The following is a 21,670-nucleotide window of genomic DNA, read 5'->3' as shown; positions in this document are numbered from 1 at the left end:
GGGAGACTACCATGTTGCACTCCTAATTGATGTGGGTCTCCCTCTTCACATAGGCCTCTTGGACATCCCGCTGCAGCTCCCACTTCATGTGGGAGACTATTCTCACAAAAATGGCATGAAACCCAAGATACTCCAAAGAGATTAAACTAAATCTTATTAGGCAAATGAAATCCAAATGCCATATCACAATGCATTTCGATATGAACAAGACAAAAATAAAAGCAGAATACAGGAGTTTGAGAATAAACAATTTCATTAATACGAAATATAAAATACATTCAACCTCACTACAAAATATACTCATACACATACCTAAACTACCCATCACTCTCTCAACTATGAAATGAAATGGGGATCTTCGAAACACGTGCTTTGATTAACAAGAGCAAGTGTCAAGAATGACACTAAAGCATAACCCTTAAAAAGGGTATAACTGGAAACAAAATAAAAATAAAAATGTATTCTTTATTGATATGAAAAACCAATTGCTTAAGAAGCATTGGGGTAAAATACAAGAGGGGCTGCACCCCTTTATATACACAGCTGAAAGAGGACTCAATAGAGCTGTTGGGCACAGTCCAACAGCTCTATTAAGAGCTGTTGGACTGTGTCAGTCCAACAGCTCTATTGCTAGTCAAGTCTGGACAGGACTTGACTAGCAACAGTCATTCTAGTTCAAACTGAACTAGATGACATAAAGACAAAAAAATAAAAATAAAGGAAAAAAAATACAGAAAAGAAAGAAATTAAAAATGTATTTATATATATATATATAATAATATAATATTATTATATATACATATATGTACAGTTTTACATTTTAACACTCCCCCTCAAACTTACGGTACAATGAGCGAAAGTTTGTCTAAGAGAAAGTGAAATCGGGGAGCAGCGAGAGGCTTTGTAAAGAAGTCTGCTAACTGATATTCTGAAGTGACATATGGCAGATCAATTATCCCGTGTAGATATTCCTCTCTGACGTAGTGACAATCCATTTCGATGTGTTTGGTGCGTTCGTGGAATGTTCTGTTACTGGCAATGTAGATCGCACTTTTGTTGTCACAACACATTTGTGAAGCCTTTGTTGCTTCAACTCCCATGTCAGCAAGCAGTCGTCGGAGCCAAACTACTTCCATGGTCGTGGTTGCCATGGCTCTGTATTCAGCTTCGGTGGATGAGAGAGATACCTTCTGCTGCTTTTTACACCTCCACGAGATTAATGATTCCCCTAAAAAGACACAAAAGCCAGTGGTTGAGTGTCTGTTATTGGGATCACCTCCCCAATCAGCATCAGTATATGCAATTAAATCAAGAGAAGAGGAGGAAGATAAGAAAAGTCCTCGTGAAAGAGAGGACTTGATGTATCTGATAATACGCATGACTGCTCCCATATGAACAGAAGTAGGAGCATGTTGAAATTGACTTGCTGTATGAACAGCATGTGCTATATCTGGTCTGGTAATGGATAGATAGGAAAGTGCCCCGACAAGCTGTCTGTAAGGAGTAGGGTCTGCAAGAAGTTCTCCATCATCAATCTTCATTTTAACATTAACAACTTCTGGAGTGTCAACTTTCTTATCATCAGTAATACCAGACCTGAAAACAATATCAAAAGCAAATTTAGTCTGAGATAATAAATATCCTCTAGGAGAATAAGCAACTTCAATGCCTAAAAAATATCTCAACAAGCCCAAATCAGTCATTTCAAAATGAGATTTAAGAAGTGTTTTGATTGTTTTAACTCCCTGTTTATCGCTTCCGGTGATGATCATATCATCCACATAGAGAAGAAGCACAATGATCCCTGCATCAGAATTCTTAATAAACAAAGCAGTGTCAGTTAAACAGAATTGAAAACCAATATCAATCATAACACGACTAAACCTATCATACCAAGCTTTTGGTGCTTGTTTAAGTCCATAAAGAGCTTTTTCTAAGCGAAGGACTTTACCCTTAGGAATACTTAGACCAGGAGGGGGTTCCATATATACTTCTTCAACTAGCTTTCCATTTAAAAAAGCATTTTTGACATCCATTTGAAAAATAGACCATTTTTTGATAGAAGCTAAGGCAATTAAGGTTCGGACAGTAGTCATACGAGCCACCGGAGCAAAGGTTTCTTCATAATCAATCCCATATTCTTGGGCATAACCTTTGGCTACTAAACGGGTTATATATCTTTCAAGAGTACCATCACTCTTGGTTTTAATTTTATAAACCCATCGACATCCTATAGTTTTCTTCCCTGGAGGAAGATCTTGAATATTCCATGTAGAAGCCTTTTCAAGTGCATCTAATTCAACTTTCATGGCTTCTATCCATTTGATATCATTTTTTGCTTGAAAATATGTGGATGGTTCTTCATATGAGTGAATTAATGCAATAACTGCCCTATATGTGGGTGAGAAAGACTCGTATGATACAAACTTTTCTGGAGGCCTCGAGATTCGGGATGATTGTCTAGTTGGAATGTTAGAATATTTCTCAAGTGCACATGGAGTATTAGACTCTTGTCGCCTGGAATATTGAATACTAGTATCTCTATGAACTTCTTCATTTTCAACATTAAGATCAATAATTCTTTGATCATCATCAAAGTTACAATCAAGGTCATATTCATCAGATGTTGATGTTAGATCTAGCAAAAAGGAGTACTCAGTGACGTCTTTTAATTTTCTAAAATCAAAGAAGCTCTCCTTTTCAAGAAAGGAAACATTTCTAGACACATAGTTTATTATTTTTGAAGTCAAAACATCTATAACCTTTCTGGTTTTCAGCATATCCTAAAAAGGCACAGGGAATCGCACGAGGGGAAAGTTTATCATTTTTGTCAGTAAATATGAAACATTTGCACCCAAATATTCTTAATCTAGAGTAGTCTGGAGAAATGTTCATTAGTTTTTCAATGGGAGTGATATTTTGTAACGAAGAAGATGGCATCCTATTAATGAGATAGGTGGCAGTTAAGGCAGCTTCTGCCCAAAAGTCTTTAGGGACTTGATTTGCTATTAATAAAGTTCTAGTGGTTTCTATAATATGGCGATGTTTTCGTTCTGCCAATCCATTTTGTTGAGGTGTATAAGGACAAGATCTTTGATGTGTGATGCCATGCAATTTAAGATAATTTTGAAAATCTGTGGATAAAAACTCTCCCCCTGAATCTGTGCGAAAAATAGTAATATCATTTTGAAATTTGTTTTTAACCATATTATGAAAAGTTTGAAAGTATGAAAATACTTCAGACTTATGTTTCAGAAAGTACATCCACGTATGTCGGGAGAAATCATCGACAAAAATAACATAGTAAACAAATCCTCCTTTAGAAATTACTGGTGCAGGACCCCAAACATCCGAGTGTATTAATTCAAGTGGTCTTGAAGAGAAAAAGGTTCTGTTCTGAAATGGTAATCTTTTCATTTTGCCGAGAATACAATCTTTACAATCAAATGATTCAGAGTTACAAAATTTTCCTAGATTTGGAAAATGTTGGATTTTGGCTATATGTGGGTGACCAAGTCTCTTATGCCACAGTTCCAACTCTATTTTTTGAATATTATAACAAAAAGCTTTCTTCGGCATTTCCAAAAAATCCATGTAATAGAGTCCTCCTTCTCTATGGCCTTCCCCAATCAGCTTGCCTGACTGGCGATCCTGTACCCAACAACCATGAGAAGAAAAAGAAATATTACACCCATAATCAGAAATTTGAGATACAGATAAAAGATTTAAATTTAATTTGGGAACATGTCTAATTTCTGGAATAAAAAAATTTTTTGTTTTATAAATTTTTTCAAAATTTCCTATTCCTTCTATTTCAAGAGAAGTCCCATCAGCAGTAAAGACCTTTGACACACTTGTTTTATTTTTAACACATTTGGATAGACTTTGATTATTTGGGGTCATATGAAAAGATGCACCAGAGTCAAGAAGCCAAGAAATTTTACCTAGATCAGAAAAAGATGAGGCTGCTGCGCCGGTTGAAGCTTCAGATGAGGAAGAGGCACCTTTGATGAGAGGCTGAAGAATCTCCATTAGTTGGGCCAGGGAAACTGGTGCATCCTGATCTTTAGGCTCCGATCCAGCAATTGCAGCTCTTTTTTCTCTCAGCTCCTTAAGTTTGGGACATTGTGGCCTGTAGTGTCCCGGTTCATGACAGTGATGACAAATAACTTTCTTCTTATCATAGTCACCATTTTGTCGGTTAAAGTGAGGAGGCCTATATGATCGAACATGATTCCCTGGTCTAGACACGGCTAAAACGGAATCATCTTCAATTTTTAAAGAACCTTTCCGGAGACGATTTTCTTCCATTGTTAACTCTTCAATAGTTTCAACAATAGAAGGAATTTTTCCCCGGTGAAGTAGGGCCGATTTAGTGGTTTCAAATTCCGGCCTTAATCCAGTGATAAACTGGTAAAAATGTTCAGCATCGAGTTGTTTCTGACGAAGCTCGATGTCTTCGGCACAATGCCACTTTGGTTCTAAAAGGGAAAGTTCTTCCCAAAGTTCGGACAACCCATTGTAATATTCACGAATAGTTTTGTCTCCTTGTGTCATCATTCGAACTTTTTCTTGGAGGTTGCACACGTGTGCAATATCTTTAAGGGAATACATGCTCTTAAGGTATTCCCATGCCTTATCGGCATGATCAAATTTGGCAAGACTTGAGCATTTTTTAATGTCAATGCTATTGATAAGCCATGACATTATCTTCGCATGAGATATTCTCCATTCTTTCCATTTCTTCTCGTATGAGGCAATAGCCTTGATTTTCTCTTCTTCCGATAGAGGGACCTCTTTATCTCCCTCCTTTTTAGTAAGAGATAGCTTAGGTTCCGAATCGGAACCATCCACAATCCCCCATAAGCCTTTTTCCCATATATGGTGCTTCATGATTGAAGCCCATGTTACATAGTTCGTATCGCTTAGTTTCATAGGCATGATGGTGACTTTATCATTGTCATCCATCGATTACAAGGAGAGAAAGAATAGGGATAGAAGAGAAACAAGAAGGAAAATGAGAAAGAAAGAAAAAAAACAATACAACAAGATGTGAAATCTTCTCCAATGAAGTGATAAAACACTTCTCTTCAAGTGGCGAACACTTTTGCAAACGGGCACGGAAACCGAGGCAGCTTTTCCTCAAGATTTAGTACTTCCGCGGCTCTGATACCATGAAATGAAATGGGGATCTTCGAAACACGTGCTTTGATTAACAAGAGCAAGTGTCAAGAATGACACTAAAGCATAACCCTTAAAAAGGGTATAACTGGAAACAAAATAAAAATAAAAATGTATTCTTTATTGATATGAAAAACCAATTGCTTAAGAAGCATTGGGGTAAAATACAAGAGGGGCTGCACCCCTTTATATACACAGCTGAAAGAGGACTCAATAGAGCTGTTGGGCACAGTCCAACAGCTCTATTTAGAGCTGTTGGAATGTGTCACTGTGTCAGTCCAACAGCTCTATTGCTAGTCAAGTCTGGACAGGACTTGACTAGCAACAGTCATTCTAGTTCAAACTGAACTAGATGACATAAAGACAAAAAAATAAAAATAAAGGAAAAAAAATACAGAAAAGAAAGAAATTAAAAATGTATTTATATATATATATACATATAATAATATAATATTATTATATATACATATATGTACAGTTTTACATTTTAACAAACTACACATGCACACACCACCTTTTATTTATAGAAGAAGTAGATGAAAATTGAGAGAAAGAGAGAGTAAAGAGATAAGAGAGAGGGGCTTTGCTCACAACGGCTAAGTCAAAGTCAACTTCAGTTGACTAACTAATTTTAATTATATATATAAATATGTAGAGTCCCTAGAATATGAGAATCAGTCAAAACTGTTTTTAACTGTTCGATCAGATTTGATCGAATGGTGGAGACCAGTTCTAACTGTCCCCAATTTCAAAACCTGTCATACTCATTATTTGAGTCTGACATCCACTGCTTTTTTATAAAACTCTCTCTCTCTCTCTCTCTCTCTCTCTCTCTCTCTCCTTAAGTTGTCGTCGGCAAGCGTCTCTTTCTCGCCCATAAGGTCATCACTGCCAAGTGTCTCCCTCTCTCTCTCCTTAGGTCGTCACCACCTTGCATCGCTCTATCGCCCCTTAGTTCACCAACGATCAAATCTCTCTCGTCGTTGTTGCTCGAACGGTGCTAGGCTCTCTCTCTCTCTCTCTCTCTCTCTCTCTCTCTCTCTCTCTCTCTCTCTCTCTCTCTCTCTCTCTCTCTCTGGAATTGTGTCACTGCCGAAGATATCACTTTTTGGCTCGGTTGAAGACTTTATTTACGTAATATAAAAGTATGAGTCTTGTACCATGTTCTTAATTACAAGATATTTAATATTTTGCATTGTTCTTGTGAGATAGTTGATGTTGATGAAGTTTTATGCAGCTCATACAAGCATAAATGCTTCATATGTGATTTTATGGTTGTATTTTATGCAATTTTTGGTTCATAAGTTATGTTTTTTAGAATTTTTGCTATTTTTTTATTTTTCATAATTTTTTTGGAATTTTTAAATTTTTTTATTAAAAAATATATTTTTTTACAATACGATACATATCTTATTTTGGGCCTGACCGATACAGGTAATGTTATGATACTTACAACCTTGGTCTGCTCCTCTATTCAGTCTCCTGAATCACCAAGTTCATCACCAACTTCCTTATTCTCTGCAAGTTCATCACCAACTTCATTATTCTATGCAGCTAGCTCCATGGGAAGCAAATTATCATCCAACCAGGGCTGATATTGTTGATTTGGCTGTGATTATAAACTTTGAAACTTGTTGTCCTTTGAATCAAAATTCAGTTCATCAAAACAATGTTTCTCAAAATACAAATGCACCCATTTTTTAACATCATAATATTTGTACCCTTTATAGTCATCAACATATCCAACAAACTTGCAAATGTAGGCTTTTCTGTCAAACTTAGTTCTCAAAGACGCATCAATATAAACATAACAAGTGCAGTCGTATGCCTTTAGATAATCATAATTAGGATGTTGTCCAAACAGTTCATAATATGGTGTTCTGTGTTAGAGCACCTTCATTGGCAGCACGTTAATTACATGAACTATTGTATAAAAGGCTTTCATCCAGAGAAACAAAGGAACACATCCATCATGCATCATGGCAAGAGCATTATCTACTATGTGTCTGTGTTTTCTCCAGCAAGCCCATTTTGTTGAGGTGTCTGAGGACAAAACACTCTCCGATTGACTTTATTTTCTTTAAGATATTTCATAAAGTCATTTAAAGAGTATTAGACCCCACCATCACACTGAAAATTAACAATGGGCAGAGAGAACTGATTACAAACCAGAGTTGCCAGTCGAGGAAGCGGGAGCGGGAAGCGATACGAGAAGCGGAAGCGGGAAGCGAGGCACTTTCAAAAATTTAGGAAGCGGGAAGCGTGGGACCACTTAGGAGCGAACCGGGAAGCGTCTCGGAAGCGACATAGGAAGCGTCTCGAAAGCGACATAGGAAGCGAACCGGAAGCGACCTAAGAAACTATAAATTTCTAAATTATAAATTATAAGCTACAATGTTCTAAACTCTAAGTCTAACCTTAAAATTAACATAATCCACTACTTCACTTCATCATGCAAGATTCAAAATAAAAGTATACCAAAAAAATATTATAAGACCATGACAAAAAAGTAACATAAAAGTTTTTAAGTTGGACAACTCCAACTACATCATAAAAAAAAATAATAATTCAAGAGTTCATTAATCTGTCATCTTTCTCTTCCCCTTCAAGTCAGCAATAGATCGCGAACTTTCTGCATCATCACGTGCATCTTGTCCTCCACGTCCATGTCTTCTGCTCCTTCCTTCATTTCCTATAATGAATACGTTAAAAAGTTAAAATGTTCAAAAACCATAATTTAAAATATAAAAAACACAATATCAACATACCTTGCCTAGGTCTCCGGCTAAAGAAACGATCAATCCGACCATGAGGAACTGATGGTCGCTCTTGTATATCTGCAGTTCTACTAGCTCTGATGGATTGATTTGTATCCTCTTGAACTTCATTTGTACGTATAATTATTGGAGGTAATGGAGCTCTTGGTTGTGCATCTTTATGTTTGGATTTGGAAATAGTGCTTGATTGTTGTGCACTATCATCCAAATCTCTCCATCGCATATCCTCTAATCTCAACGTATTTTCTTCTACAATAGGAAGTTCTGGATTGATATCCCATTTTCGACTAGGCCCTTCTTTATAGCAATTGTTGCACCTTTTATAACAAGAATATAAAATATGAATGCTAATAAACAATCAATGATAAAAAAAGAGAAAAAAAAATACCAAAACAAAAGTACAACACAGTTTAATTATACCTGTCAATCAATCGAAGATTGGAATGAATATACACTAAGGTATCAGCACGATCTTCATTGAGCCTATTTCTTTTAACATTGTGAATGTAACTATAGGTGCTCCACACTCTTTCTGCAGAAGATGTGCTAATAGGTTGAGATAAAACCTTAATGGCTAATGCTCTCAACTCCGGTGTATCACCACCATAAAAACGCCACCAATTAAGCACTGACATTGTAGGATTCAGTGCATCTATTCGTGCTACATTTCGGCTAAATCTTCCACTTCTTGATGAAAAAGCCATAAGTTGTGACCTATAAAGTGTAGATAACTCTTCATTTCCAGAAGATATGACTTCAAGCGCAAGCATTGCACCGTCTAAGATATCATTATCCTTTTCTGCAAAAAAAAATGTTTAGTAACTATAACAAGAGAAATGCAAATGAAATAATAAAATAATTAAATCATTTAACTTTAAACTTTATTAAATAGATAGAATTAATTTTTTACCAGGAGAAACTCGTTTGACCCCTCCTGCTGCTGGGATTTTGAGATACTCCGACTCGTAATATTTTGGAGTAAGCATGTGGGCTAGACTATGGAGAGGCACATTCATTCTGTCCCATCTATTTGAGACAATCTTATGAATCTTTTCATATAAATCTGGTTGTCCTTTTAGATTGTCTTTGATTTCCCCCAACATGTTGTCCATGCCTTCATACACTTCACCAATTATAGGGCCTTCCTGATCACAAAATTTAATCATCTTGTAGATGGGTTTTGTAATCAATAATGCTAAACGTACAGAATCCCAATATTCTTCATCAAGAACAGTTGTTTCTGTTGTAAAAGCCCTTTTTTTCATAATTTCATCTGTGCATGATTGCTTCCAATCACTCCATCTATCTGAAATTACTGTGAGCCTTAAGCTCTCCCTCACATCAAGCAAGCGTTTCAAAGTAGTATAATGTGAAGCAAACCTTGTTTTTGCAATCTTTATTAATTCTAATTTTTCATTGCTTCTAAAGATTGCTAGTGCTTTTGAATGATTTGTGATATACTTCACAATTTCTTTACTCTGCAAATATGTTTCTCCCAACCAATGAAACTCATGTGCCAAATCCTTGAAGATCAAATTAAGTGTGTGCACAACAGAAGGTGACCAAAAAATATACTTGTACGTTTGTTTTAATTTTTCACCTGCTAACTTGCAATTTGTTGCATTGTCTGTAATCACTTGCACTACATTAGAAGGCCCCACAAGTTTAAATCCCGTCTTCAAAAACTCGGCAATGTTTGCAGCTGACTGTTGCACATTAGAAAAATTGCTTGCATATAAGAACATCGAGCCAAAACAGTTTGAGGCAAGTATATTTATCAAGTGTTTGTTCTTGATATTTGTCTAACCGTCTGAGACAATGGAAACTCCAAACTCCTCAAACTTTTCTCGAAATTCATTTAACTCCCTGTGAACACACTCTTTCTCACTGTCAAGCAACGTTGTTCGCGCTTTTTCATATGATGGGGGTTTATATCCGGGCACTTTACTAACTGCAGATATCATCTCTTCCCAATATGGTGATCGAAGCACATTGAAAGGTATGCCATTTGCACACAAAAATCTGATAATTTTGTGATCTACATCATCTCTTTCTACCTTTTTAAAGGTATCACGAATATCAACTGTTTTTTGGCTTCCACTAGATGATGTAGTCATACTAATAGGCTTCTTCGGAGTATCAATTCTTGATCTCCTCAACTCAAATGCACTTGATGAAACCTCCACTCGACGAACTTGCCTCTTAATTTTTTTTGCCAATTCTGCATTTTTTGCAACTTCAGGGCAAAAGGCAATCCCAACACTTTGTCCCTTTGGAGATCCCATGAGATGTGCAAAAACTCGAGTATATGACCCATGATAAATATTTTTGCAGTGCCTGCACATAAAAACTTGGGTTCCACCTTGCTTTCCTTGCCCACTCTTCTTTTGTTTCAATACATGGCGCCATAGCACTGTTGTTTTATGCATGCTAGGCGGTTCATCATCTTGGTCATCTTCAAAATAGTAGTCATCCAAGTCATATTCTTCTTCATCTTCCTCATCAAAAAAATTTTCGTTTCGGTCCTCAAACTGATATGGACAAGCAGAAGATCTCTTCTCGCCCTTCCCAACACCACTAGATGATTCATGCTCCAAATTGTACAAAGAATCGTCATCGTCATCAGAATTATCGTGATCATAGCTTGAGATGGTCATTAATGAAGCAAAGAACATGCAAATATATCTGCATCATAAAAGTATCAGAATCAACCTAAAACACTTAAAAAAAGCTATTATTAACAGTAAATAATGGAGAGTGAAGAACACAAAGCATGGGGATGTAAACAAAAGACTAAGCTAAAAAAGGGGGGGAAATTACGTGCAATCTGACTATCACTGAACTAAATACTCAAACAGGCACTTCAAGTTCTAATAAGAAACAAGCAACATAAATAACTGAGAATATAGAGAGAGAGAATAGTTTGATTGAACTGCTAAATCAGATCAAGAACATATAAATCCAGTTTTCTTTCAGGACTCCACTAAAGTTCAATACCCGACTCATTGGGAAATTCTCCAAGTACCCATCAACTTAATTTTGCACAAATGGAGAACATTAAAGTGCTACCAGCCTTGGCAAACATTGATCTCTGAGACAATAGACTTAGAACTGAGGTTCTAAATCATTACGGTTATCTTCTTCATGATAATGTTCATTTACTATTTGTACCAGCTCACATCCTCCAGCAGCTCTCAGCCTCTCACTGTACGTCGGACTGAAGAAATAGCTTTTAAAATGTGGGAACAGCACACTCAAATGCTCTCCAATAAAACAATAATATTGCATATTATACCCGTTATACACCAATTAGCAAAAAAATTATTCATCAGTGTAGAATAGTTAAGATCATTAAAACCATCAACAATATCATGTTATCTCTAATGATACTTCCACCCCATCCGGTGCACTGATTTTCTTTGCCAACTGATGAAGTATAAAATGAACTTCCACATACACTATCACCATCATATCATAAACAACTGAAGAGTTAAATAAGAAGCTACAACACATAATGGCCAATGCAAATTAACAATCCAGCAGCCAGCTATATCAGAAAAGTTTTGTGACGAATGCATACCATCTGTTTAGATAAGAAGTTAATATTACATTTCTTACGCTATCAATAGACTAGTATCATGGAGACAATAAAAAACAACCCACTGCTTCATGCAGAATGAATAAAAAAAACGGCTGCGATAATGAATCAGAAACTAAAAAAACTACAAACAAACCCTTGATCTACAGGAACAAAAAAACCCTTGATAGTTATGAGAAATAGACGAGTCAAAAACCACAGTGGTTGTCAACATCGTCTGAAAAAAGGGAGAAAGGGGGGAGGACATAGGGCCACCCTCTGTCCCTATCGCCCACTGTGAGGAAAAGAGGGGGCGGAAGATAGAGGGTGTTCCTCTGTCTCCACCCGGCACCAGCACCATGAAGAAAATAGTCATTGCCTCAATTTTCCATATTTTTTTGTTTTTATTTTTATTATTTTTTTCTTTTGACCACACTCGGTTTGGGTCACACCCAGATCAAGTTGGTCTGGGTGCAAACCCGCCAGACCTGGACTGAGTGGCCTTGGTCGACTCAGTCTGGTTCAGAGTCTTCAGAGTTCAGACCCACACCAAGTTGGTCAGTGGTCTTTAAATGGCTAAGACAAAGGTCATGACCTCTGTCCGTGGACTCTCTCTTCCTCTCTCATGGCTGCTGGTGGCTGAGGCAAGGGCACCCCCCATGTTTCGCACTTCTTCTTCATGGTGCTGGTGCTGGTGCCGGGTGGAGACAGAGGAACCCTGATATACACCCTGAAAAAAAAACCCTGCGATAGATCTACACCGAGAGTGTTGCTGACTGGAGGGGAGCTCGCACGACAGAGAGATAGAGAGAGTGACAGAGCGTGAGAGAGGGGGATAGCGTACCTGAAGGTGAACATCTTCATCTTCGGAAGTCGGTGGAGGCCACCGGAATTTTTTGAGGTCGCCGGAACTCGGAGCTCGCCGAAAACTCGAGAGAGACTGAGAGAGAGAGAGAGAGAGAGGAGTCGGAACGCGTGAAAAAACAAAACCCTAAGCCCCTTTTGATTTTATTTTTTCACGGGTTTTATAAAATACCCATTTTAACCTCGGTAAAAAATATATTCATGTTTAAAAAAAAAAAAAATTAAGGGCAAACACGACCTTTCCATAATAGCGTCCCCCTTTAAAGGGGTACGCGTCCCCCTTTAAAGGGATACGCGTACCCCTTTAAAGGGGGACGCGCTTCCCTTTAAAGGGGTACGCGTACCACTTTAAAGAGGTACGCGTACCCCTTTAAAGAGGTACGCGTACCCCTTTAAAGGGGGACGCGCTTCCCTTTAAAGGGGGACGCGCTTCCTCAATTGAACCTGCGCTTCCAATCGCGTTTCGGAAGCGCTGCGTTTCGCGCTTCCGAAACGCGTCCCGGGGAAGCGCGCTTCCCCTATTCTATAGGCGTTTCCGGTAACTCTGTTACAAACCAAAGCATGAAAGTTTTTTAATATTTTAAAAACTTCATGTTTGTGTTTCATAAAGTATATACAAGTATATCTAGAATAGTTATCAATAAAGGTAACATAATATCGACTCTCAGAGGAAGAAATATTGGGAGTCGGTCCCTATACATCAGAATGAACAACTTCAAACAATTTGAAAGCTCTTTTATTGGTAGAAACAAATGGCAGTACATGACTTTTTGAGACTTGACAACTGGGACAGATTTTATTATTTAACTCTTGACTCAAATTGGACGAAGAAATTAAACCACTAGAAACAAGCTTCTCCACAAAAGCCATATATAATAATGTGCTAAGCGACTATGCCAGACTCTTAGCTGATTTGACTCTTATTCACAAAACAAGGAGAATAAGAGCTTCTAGATTTTTCAGCAAGCTTTTTCGGAATTCAAACCAATGGATTTTCCTTGAAGAGATACATATTCCCCCGTCTTTCTCCTTTAGTGAACGTCCTCTTCATGTGAAGATCCTTCACATAAACAGGAACAAAAATGAGGAAAGAATTGGTATCATCAACAAGTTTAGAAACAGAAACAAAATTCTTTCTTATATTGGAAACAAGAAAAACATTTGACAAGTGAAGATTAGAATTGGACATGGGAATAAAAAAAAAAATCAGCATGTGATCGGGTGATGAGTGCCATCTACACTAATAATTCTATCTCTACCAAAGTAAGGAGTCAAGTTTTAATATTTACCTTTATCCCTGGTAATATGATTCACTGCTCTTGAGTCCACATACCAAACTCCCTGATAATTCTGTTTCAAATTCAGCACTGCAATGGCGGCCAATAAAAGTTGTGTGTCTACTGATAACTATTGTTATGCCCCTGATCCTCCTTATTTGTTGCATTTTTTCTTGTGAATTTTTCTCTTCAGAGTACTTTGGGTCATCTTTAAATCAAGAGATAGCTTTAACATGACCCAGTTTCTTGCAGATATAACATGTGGGAATCCTCCTACCTTGATAAGGAATAGGAGTGTTGGGAAGTGGAAGTAGTCAACGGCCTCCTCGAATAACTGAATATACATATGTATATTTAATTGGTTATGTGTATATATGATTATATGTAAATTATGTAATCATGTACTTGTTTGAATCATTTACTCTCTCTCTCTCTCTCTCTCTCTCTATATATATATATATATATATATATATGTGTGTGTGTGTGTGTGTGTGTGTGTGTGTGTGTGTGTGTGTGTGTGTGTGTGTGTGTGTGTGACTATTAGTTGCATATTATATGATTCTTCGATTTTTTTTTTGAATCATAGAAATTTGATTTTTTTTATTCTAATGTATTTTTGGTTCTTTGATAGTGTCATTTATATACATTATATACATTTGATTCTTTCATTTATATACATTTGATTGTTTAGTTTGTATTGTATATATTTAAATCTTTGCTTTGTTTATTCAATTGTTCTTAATGTTTGGGCAGGTTTTGTAATATAACAGGTTTATTGTGCTTGACGAGTAGCGATGTCTTATACTTTGTATATTTCCTTCTTGTTGATTAATTTTATGTTGCATGCATGTATGCTATTAGTTTTAGTACTTATTTGTAAATTTTTTATTTTTGCATTATTTAATTGGATACTAATTAGTCCCACCTAGTTTCGAACTAGTCTTTTCAGGGGTCCACCAACTAGGTACAGACTATTACTTTTGACTACATAGATAATATCATTTTGGAAAATTACAAAAGCAGCCAATACAAAAATTAGAAAGAAGCCATTTTGAAGGGCATTTTTTTCTTTAAATCAATTGTGCATGATATTGAAATGCACTAATGGTTATGCATTGTAACACCCCCTATATATAAATATTTATTTATATTTATATTTATATTTATATTTATATTTATATTTATATTTATATTTATATTTATTTACACACATATGTATATATATATGAGTGATTGGTTCATCGATAAGATGGTGTGTACAGCCTTAATTTTCTATTTTTTCATTTTTGGTTCTTTTTTTGGAATCTGACCTTACAGATGTGATCTCCATAGTTTATTAGTAGAAATCAAATTTTAGGGTTACGACATGCGAGCAGGATTTTATAAGGTTTCAAAAAACAATGGCCCAAAATTTTCATAAATTTCAAAGCTTATAAAATTGTATCTTTTCATAAAAAAAACACAATCCAACAGCCAATAAGCAAATGAGTCATCATGAACATATTTGTGGGGTCAGATTAGCAATACATAGCTTAGAATACTAAAAATCAACATTCTCCACACTGCATGGACAATAGGAGGAACCAATTTCACACACACATATAGATATATATAAAAGACACCAGGGGTTGTACATCCCTTGTGTGTGTGTGTTACTGATACATCTTGAATGATGAAAATAACCCTGGAACAACATAAGTGTAACAAACATGACAAAAGGACAATATTGCCTTTGACATCACCCTTATTCTTAACAACAAGAATTCATAGGGGGTTGAAACAATTAAAATACAATACTATTCTCTATACATAAGTGGCAGCATATATAAGCTAGAAATATAGATTGAGAAAAAAATTTAAATTTCAAAATGCAAAAATATAAAGTGGTGGACATGCTATCATCAATGGCAGATGCTGAAACACTGTACAATGGTGGAAAAGAACAATTTACATTGAGCTGCATAATATGGAGTTCTATTTGCCAATAAGTTTAATTTGTTACCAGAAACATCTGTATTGTAAAAGGCACCATCATTTTAACGCAAAAGTCTTGCATCAGATCAATTTGCTAAGGAAAGCTAAAATCAATAACAAAGCAGCTGTTCACAATCAGTCATCTCAAACAGGAAGCTGTTTATATTAAAACTAAGCAAACAATGGGTACAGAAAGAATGATGTTAGCAAAAACAACTCTACACTAGGAAACTAACAATTAATGGTGTAAGTTGCTCACCTTTTCAGCAGACCAAAGTTTAGGCATTTCCAGGTTGCCCTTCAGTTTATATCCTTGAAACCCAGTAATGGTACAATAGGGAGAAGAGATCTCCATCTTGGCAGCTTCAGAACAGCATAAGTCTACATCACCATCAGGCTCATACCACTTTCCTGTTTCATATAATTTAGCTTCTACAGAGAATCTTTCAAATATATCATCTTCCAAGCTTCTCCTCAATGAATCAATTTTGACTTCAACCTGAAGCACAGGTCTAATGCTTGAGGAGGATGAATTTCAAAGGCTCCTAATGCTTATGGTTATGTATATTCACAATCTAAAGCCATAAAACATGAATCTCATCTTCAAAGTGCAAATTTTTGAACACTTCTAAAACATTAAGGTTAATAATCATTTAAAAAAAAAGAAGCCAAAAAATTGAACTGAACATGATCAATTATGTGGCAAAGGTCCAGTTGTGTTACCTTTTATTTCCTTCATCATTCTCTTCCTCAACCATTTTGTTACTATAATTAAACTAATCTTGAAGCAATCCACATCAACATTGTATCTTGCCATTTCTTTTTCTCTATTTTACACCTATACAAACCTATTACAACCAGAGTTACCGGAAGCGCCCCTACAGTAGGGGAAGCGCGCTTCCCCGATACGCGTTTCGGAAGCGCAAAACGTCGCGCTTCCGAAATGTGTGGGGAAGCGTCATCTTTTTTTGGGAAGTGTGCTTCCCCCTCGCTTCCCTCTTTTTTCCATTTTATTTATTTATTTATTTTCGCTTCCCCCTCGCTTCCGGTTCACTTCCGAGACGGTTTGTGATTCACTTCTAAGTAGTCCCACGCTTCCCGCTTCCTAAATTTTTTAAAGTGCCTCGCTTCCCGCTCCCGCTTCCCATATCGCTTCCCGCTCCCACTTCCTCGACTAGCAACCATGATTACAACCCAGCAATTTGAGCAGACTGTGTCTAGAACAAAGTAAAAAATCAATAAGATTTGACCAAACAAACCAAGTCGCTAGGTTTTTGAGTTCTGTTCAATGACTACAGCACATAATTCTTGAGAGGAAATTGATTTGTCCCTTATGAAATAGAGCCATTGTTAACCTGACTCAAGATATTGCCAATTTTACCTAGATGTTTTGAACATCTGACATGAAAATTCTGTGCACGTGGAATTCAACAATACCTTGATTCCAACATTTACATTTTCTGGGGAATTTAAGTGATCTTAACTTTACCAATCGTTACCAAATGTTTCAAGCATTTTCATATTTCTTTTAAAAATAAAAAATTTGAGAAAATTGAAAGATACTCAAATTTGTAACATATTTTGATTTTTCTTAATATGCTCCCAAGAAACTTGTTTTCAAAGAAAATTGTTGTTGATTCGTGGTCCAAGAAAAATCTTTCTTTGTTATTCTGAGAACATTTTCAATTTATCAAGATATAGATGTCCATAATGCTACAATGAACATCATTTTAGCTGCATCTCCAGTCTATCATTGTGTCATCAAGCATGCCACGAGATGTCCTCAGCCAGACAAGCCGTAAGATTCACGTGTCTTTGGTTGATGATCCTCTACCAATAGTAATCATCCTATATTGGCTTCACCAACTTACACTAGCTAAGATACGCTACCCATACTTCACACATTCAGTCACAAGTCTTCTTGTTTTTAGACATGAATTACAAACCATTGGAGCATATGCCATACCTCTTAACATTAGCACCATGCAATTGTATTTGGAAGTTTTTGAGGGCTATCAATCTCTAATTTGCCGTAATATGTAAACTATTCAAACATAAACACTAAAGAACATAAGAGACTATAATCCAAGAGAACAAGCAATCCCAAGAAAGGGCCAAAAACATGAACGTATGCAATCAAACAGATAAAATAATTACTGAACAATGACACACTAAATACTTTGTGATAAAGTTAGCTTTGCACTTTCGAGTCCCTTAATGAAACTGCAAAAGTGAATTATTCAGTCTTCTTTCTTGTTTTAAAAGAAACTGTCAGCTATTGAATTTTTCTCAAGAATCGTAGTCCAAATTTTGTAGTCTATGAAAGTCGTTTAAAGAACTAGTTGAGGGAAATCAAAGCAAAATAGGGTGTGTAATGAAGTGGATTGAATCCGATACACATGCAAGAACTCACTTTCAATCAAGTAGAATACTTGATTAAATCAAAGAAACCAACGAAACCACCCACACAAGGGTCTAGCAAATGTTATTGCATAAGGATACTCAAAAGAGAGATACACTTTACAATGCCTAAAAGGGCATATTTATAATACAAGAGAGGCACATGGGGGCAGCCCCACATGGTTTTGGGGCTGCACCCAACGGTCACATTTGTGACTGTTGGGGCAGCTCCAACAGCTATATGGAGCTGTCCCAGAGTTACCAGTCGAGGAAGCGGGAGCGGGACGCGAGGCACTTTCAAAAATTTAGGAAGCGGGGGACCACTTAGAAGAAAATTATGAACACAACCAACATGATCCAAATTCGCTAGGCTACATTATTCCCTAGTTAGACATTTCTCCTGGTTAATTGATTAAAACAAGATTGCAAGTGACACAGCAGACCCAACAAGATAATGAAGAGTGGAAAAAACATTGCACCTAAGCAAGCCCAATCTTAGCTCAACTGAGTACACACAATAGTGTGGGGTCACCTAATTAACTAGTAACCCCCCAAATCCCCAATGCACTTCATATCTATTAACCATACAAAAATATCTCAGGATTTTTTAAGCCACGCTATTTTAGCGCAAGATCTCCAGAAACAAATACAATCCCCCCACAAAAAACAAGACATTTTGAACATATTATCATGGTTTTTGTTGCAATATCATTAACATGATATCTACATTTTTTTATTTTAATGTTTTTATTATGTTTTCTCATACATTTTCAAGTTTTAAATGTACATAGATCCCCCCCCAAAAAAAAAAAACCAAATTTCTTCAATTTATATTTCCGTTCACCGTCAAGAAAATACCAATAAAGAGATTTGTGACTTTGCTATTAACCAAGCGTCGCAGCGAGCAAAGTGACTCCCTGTAAACGATCGACGGAGAAATCCTGCTTCGTTGATAAGAATTGATCGATGTCACCAAGACATCTTAAAAATTCACGTATCTAACGCACAGTGACAGCATCGCCAACGTGGCGGCTGAAACCCAATCAAACCCATCGGTTTTTTTCCATTCATTTCCAACCAAACACGCATTGAGCTCGATCGAGACTCGGTAGCAAATCAAACAACAACAACGGAGGGACGAGAAATGACAGGAGAGAGAATCGAGAAAAGAGAGCGTACCTGAACAGAGACATCGTCGGTGGCGGAGGTCGTCGGTCGTCGGACGTCGGTGGAGGAGGTCGTCGGTCGTTGGACATGAATAGCGGAGGAGGTCGCCGGTCGTCGAACGTCAATGGAGGAGGAGGTCGTCGATCGTCGGATGTCAATGGAGGAGGAGGTCGCCGGTGGCCGAAAACGAGAGAGAGAGAGAGAGAGAGTCGGATGAAAAAAACAAAAATCCAAAGTTTCTTTTTTTATCCTTACGATTTTTTGAAAATGTCCATTTTGCCCTTATTCAAAAACGATTTTCTTTATTTTTTTTGTTTTTCAATTGTTAATTTTTTTAAAAAAAGGGGCAAACTTGACATTTTAAAAAATGTGTCCCCCTTTAAAGGAGTATGCGTACCCCTTTAAAGGGGGACGCGCTTCCCTTTAAAGGGGACGCATACCACTTTATAGGGGGACGCGCTTCCCTTTAAAGGGGGACGCGTACCCCTTTAAAGGGGGACGCTCTTCCTATATTTTTCATGCGCTTCCCCACGCGTTTCGGAAGCGTCGCGTTTCGGAAGCGTCGCGTTTCGCGCTTCCAAAGCGCGTCTCGGGGAAGCGCGCTTCCCCTAGTACATGCGTGTTTCCGGTAACTCTGAGTTGTCCCAATCACACAAATACAAAAGCAAAGGTGAAAAGGACAAAAAAAATAAAGTGCAAAAAGACAAAAGTAAAAAAAGAAATAATAAAGTGGGCTGAAGAAATAAAGTGGGTTGACGCCTATGCAGTAAAAGGACCGAAATACCCCTGATGGGTATTTCGGTTTACAGTAAAGTATATACACATATACTTATATGTATATGTATATTTTAACACCCCCCTCAAACTCATGGTGGAACAACCGAGAGTTTGCCAAGTAAGAAGTGAAATCAGGGTGATGGAAGCGCTTTGCTTTGGTGAAGAAATCCGCTAGTTGATATTCTGATAGAACATAAGGTAATGTGATAGTCTTCCACAGAAATTCTTCACGGACATAATGGCAATCCATTTCGATGTGTTTTGTTTTCTCATGAAACATATGATTGCTTGCAATATACACAACGTTCTTGTTATCACAACATAATTTGGAGGGTTCTTTGATGTGAATTCCCAAGTCCTCCAGTAATTTTCGAAGCCATACTAACTCTGGCATGGTCATTGTCATGGCGCGATACTCAGTTTCAGTTGAGGAGAGAGACACATTTTGTTGCTTCTTGCATCGTCATGAGATAAGAGAGTCACCAACAAAAACACTCAAACCAGTTGTTGAGCGTCTATCATTCGCATCCCCTCCCCAGTCAGAGTCTAAGTACGCAATGACTTCTAATGAGGAAGATGACAAAAATAGTCCATGACTTATATAATTCTTAATATATCTAATAATTCTCATTAGAGCATTCATATGTACTGTAGTGAAAGCATGCTGAAATTGACTGACAGAATGAATAGCATAAGAAATATCAAGACGAGTAATAGAAAGGTAAGACAAAGCTCCAATCATTTGTCTGTATGGGGTTGGATCTTGCAGAGATTATCCATCATCCTTCTTCATTTTTGCATTTATGACCTCTGGAGTGTCAACCCGTTTCTCATCTGAGAGTCCTGATCTCTCAATAATCTCTGTTGCATACTTAGTCTGTGACAAAAAACAACCACAAGGTGAGTAAGTCACTTCAATACCAAGAAAATATCTTAAAAAACCAAGATTTATCTTATCAAAGTTGTCTTTAAGCACATCTTTGATATGATTTACTCTCTGCTTATCACCTCATGTGATTATCATACCATCCACGTAGAGTAGCAGTATAACCATCTCTGCATTGGAAGACTTAACAAACAATGCAGTGTCAGTAAAACAAGATTTAAAATGAAGTTGAGTCATTAGATTATTAAATCTATCATACCAAGCTTTGGGAGCTTGCTTTAATCCATACAAGGTTTTTCGTAACCTACGAGTTTTTCCATGTGCTAAATTCAAAGCTGGCGAAGGATCCATGTAGACCTCTTCATCTAAATTACCATTCAAAAACGCATTTTTTACATCTATTTGAAAAATAGGTCATTTTTTTTAATTGATGCTATAGATATAAGGGTTCTGACCGTCATCATTCGACCAACTTGGGCAAAGGTCTCATCATAGTCAATTTATATTATTGACTATACCCCTTAGCTACTAATCAAGCTTTATATCTTTCAAATGTCCTGTCCCATTTAGCTTTAATTTTGTAAAACTCATCTACATCCTATAGTTTTTCGTCATTTGGGTAATGTTTGGATTTCCCAACTTTTTGCCTTTTCTAAAGCTTCTAATTCATCATTCATCGCTTTAATCCATTCCTGATGATTTTTAGCTTCATAATAGGATGATGGTTCAGTATATGAATGTATATCCATTAAACATGCTCGGTATCTTGGTTCAAAGGAATCATATGATA

At 36.8% G+C, this 21,670-nt stretch overlaps 1 protein-coding gene across 2 annotated transcripts in view; it reads right to left on the bottom strand.

Annotated features, from left to right (window-relative positions):
- LOC149819933 (glycoside hydrolase family 2 protein) overlaps window positions 1–21,670 on the bottom strand; it is a 112,792-nt gene that overhangs the window by 53,076 nt on the left and 38,046 nt on the right. For both annotated transcript variants that reach the window (XM_089982613.1, XM_089982614.1), the window contains one exon: window positions 15,910–16,149. In XM_089982613.1, coding sequence (XP_089838739.1) covers window positions 15,910–16,149 — 240 coding nt within the window. The remainder of the gene's footprint in view (window positions 1–15,909; window positions 16,150–21,670) is intronic.

This window comes from Nuphar pumila, chromosome 12 (assembly GCF_984573655.1).
Source record: "Nuphar pumila chromosome 12, dmNupPumi1.hap1.1, whole genome shotgun sequence".
Classification (NCBI taxonomy): Eukaryota; Viridiplantae; Streptophyta; class Magnoliopsida; order Nymphaeales; family Nymphaeaceae; genus Nuphar; species Nuphar pumila.
The sequence above is the reverse complement of the archived record's forward strand: the minus strand, read 5'-3'. Positions and strand labels throughout refer to the sequence as shown.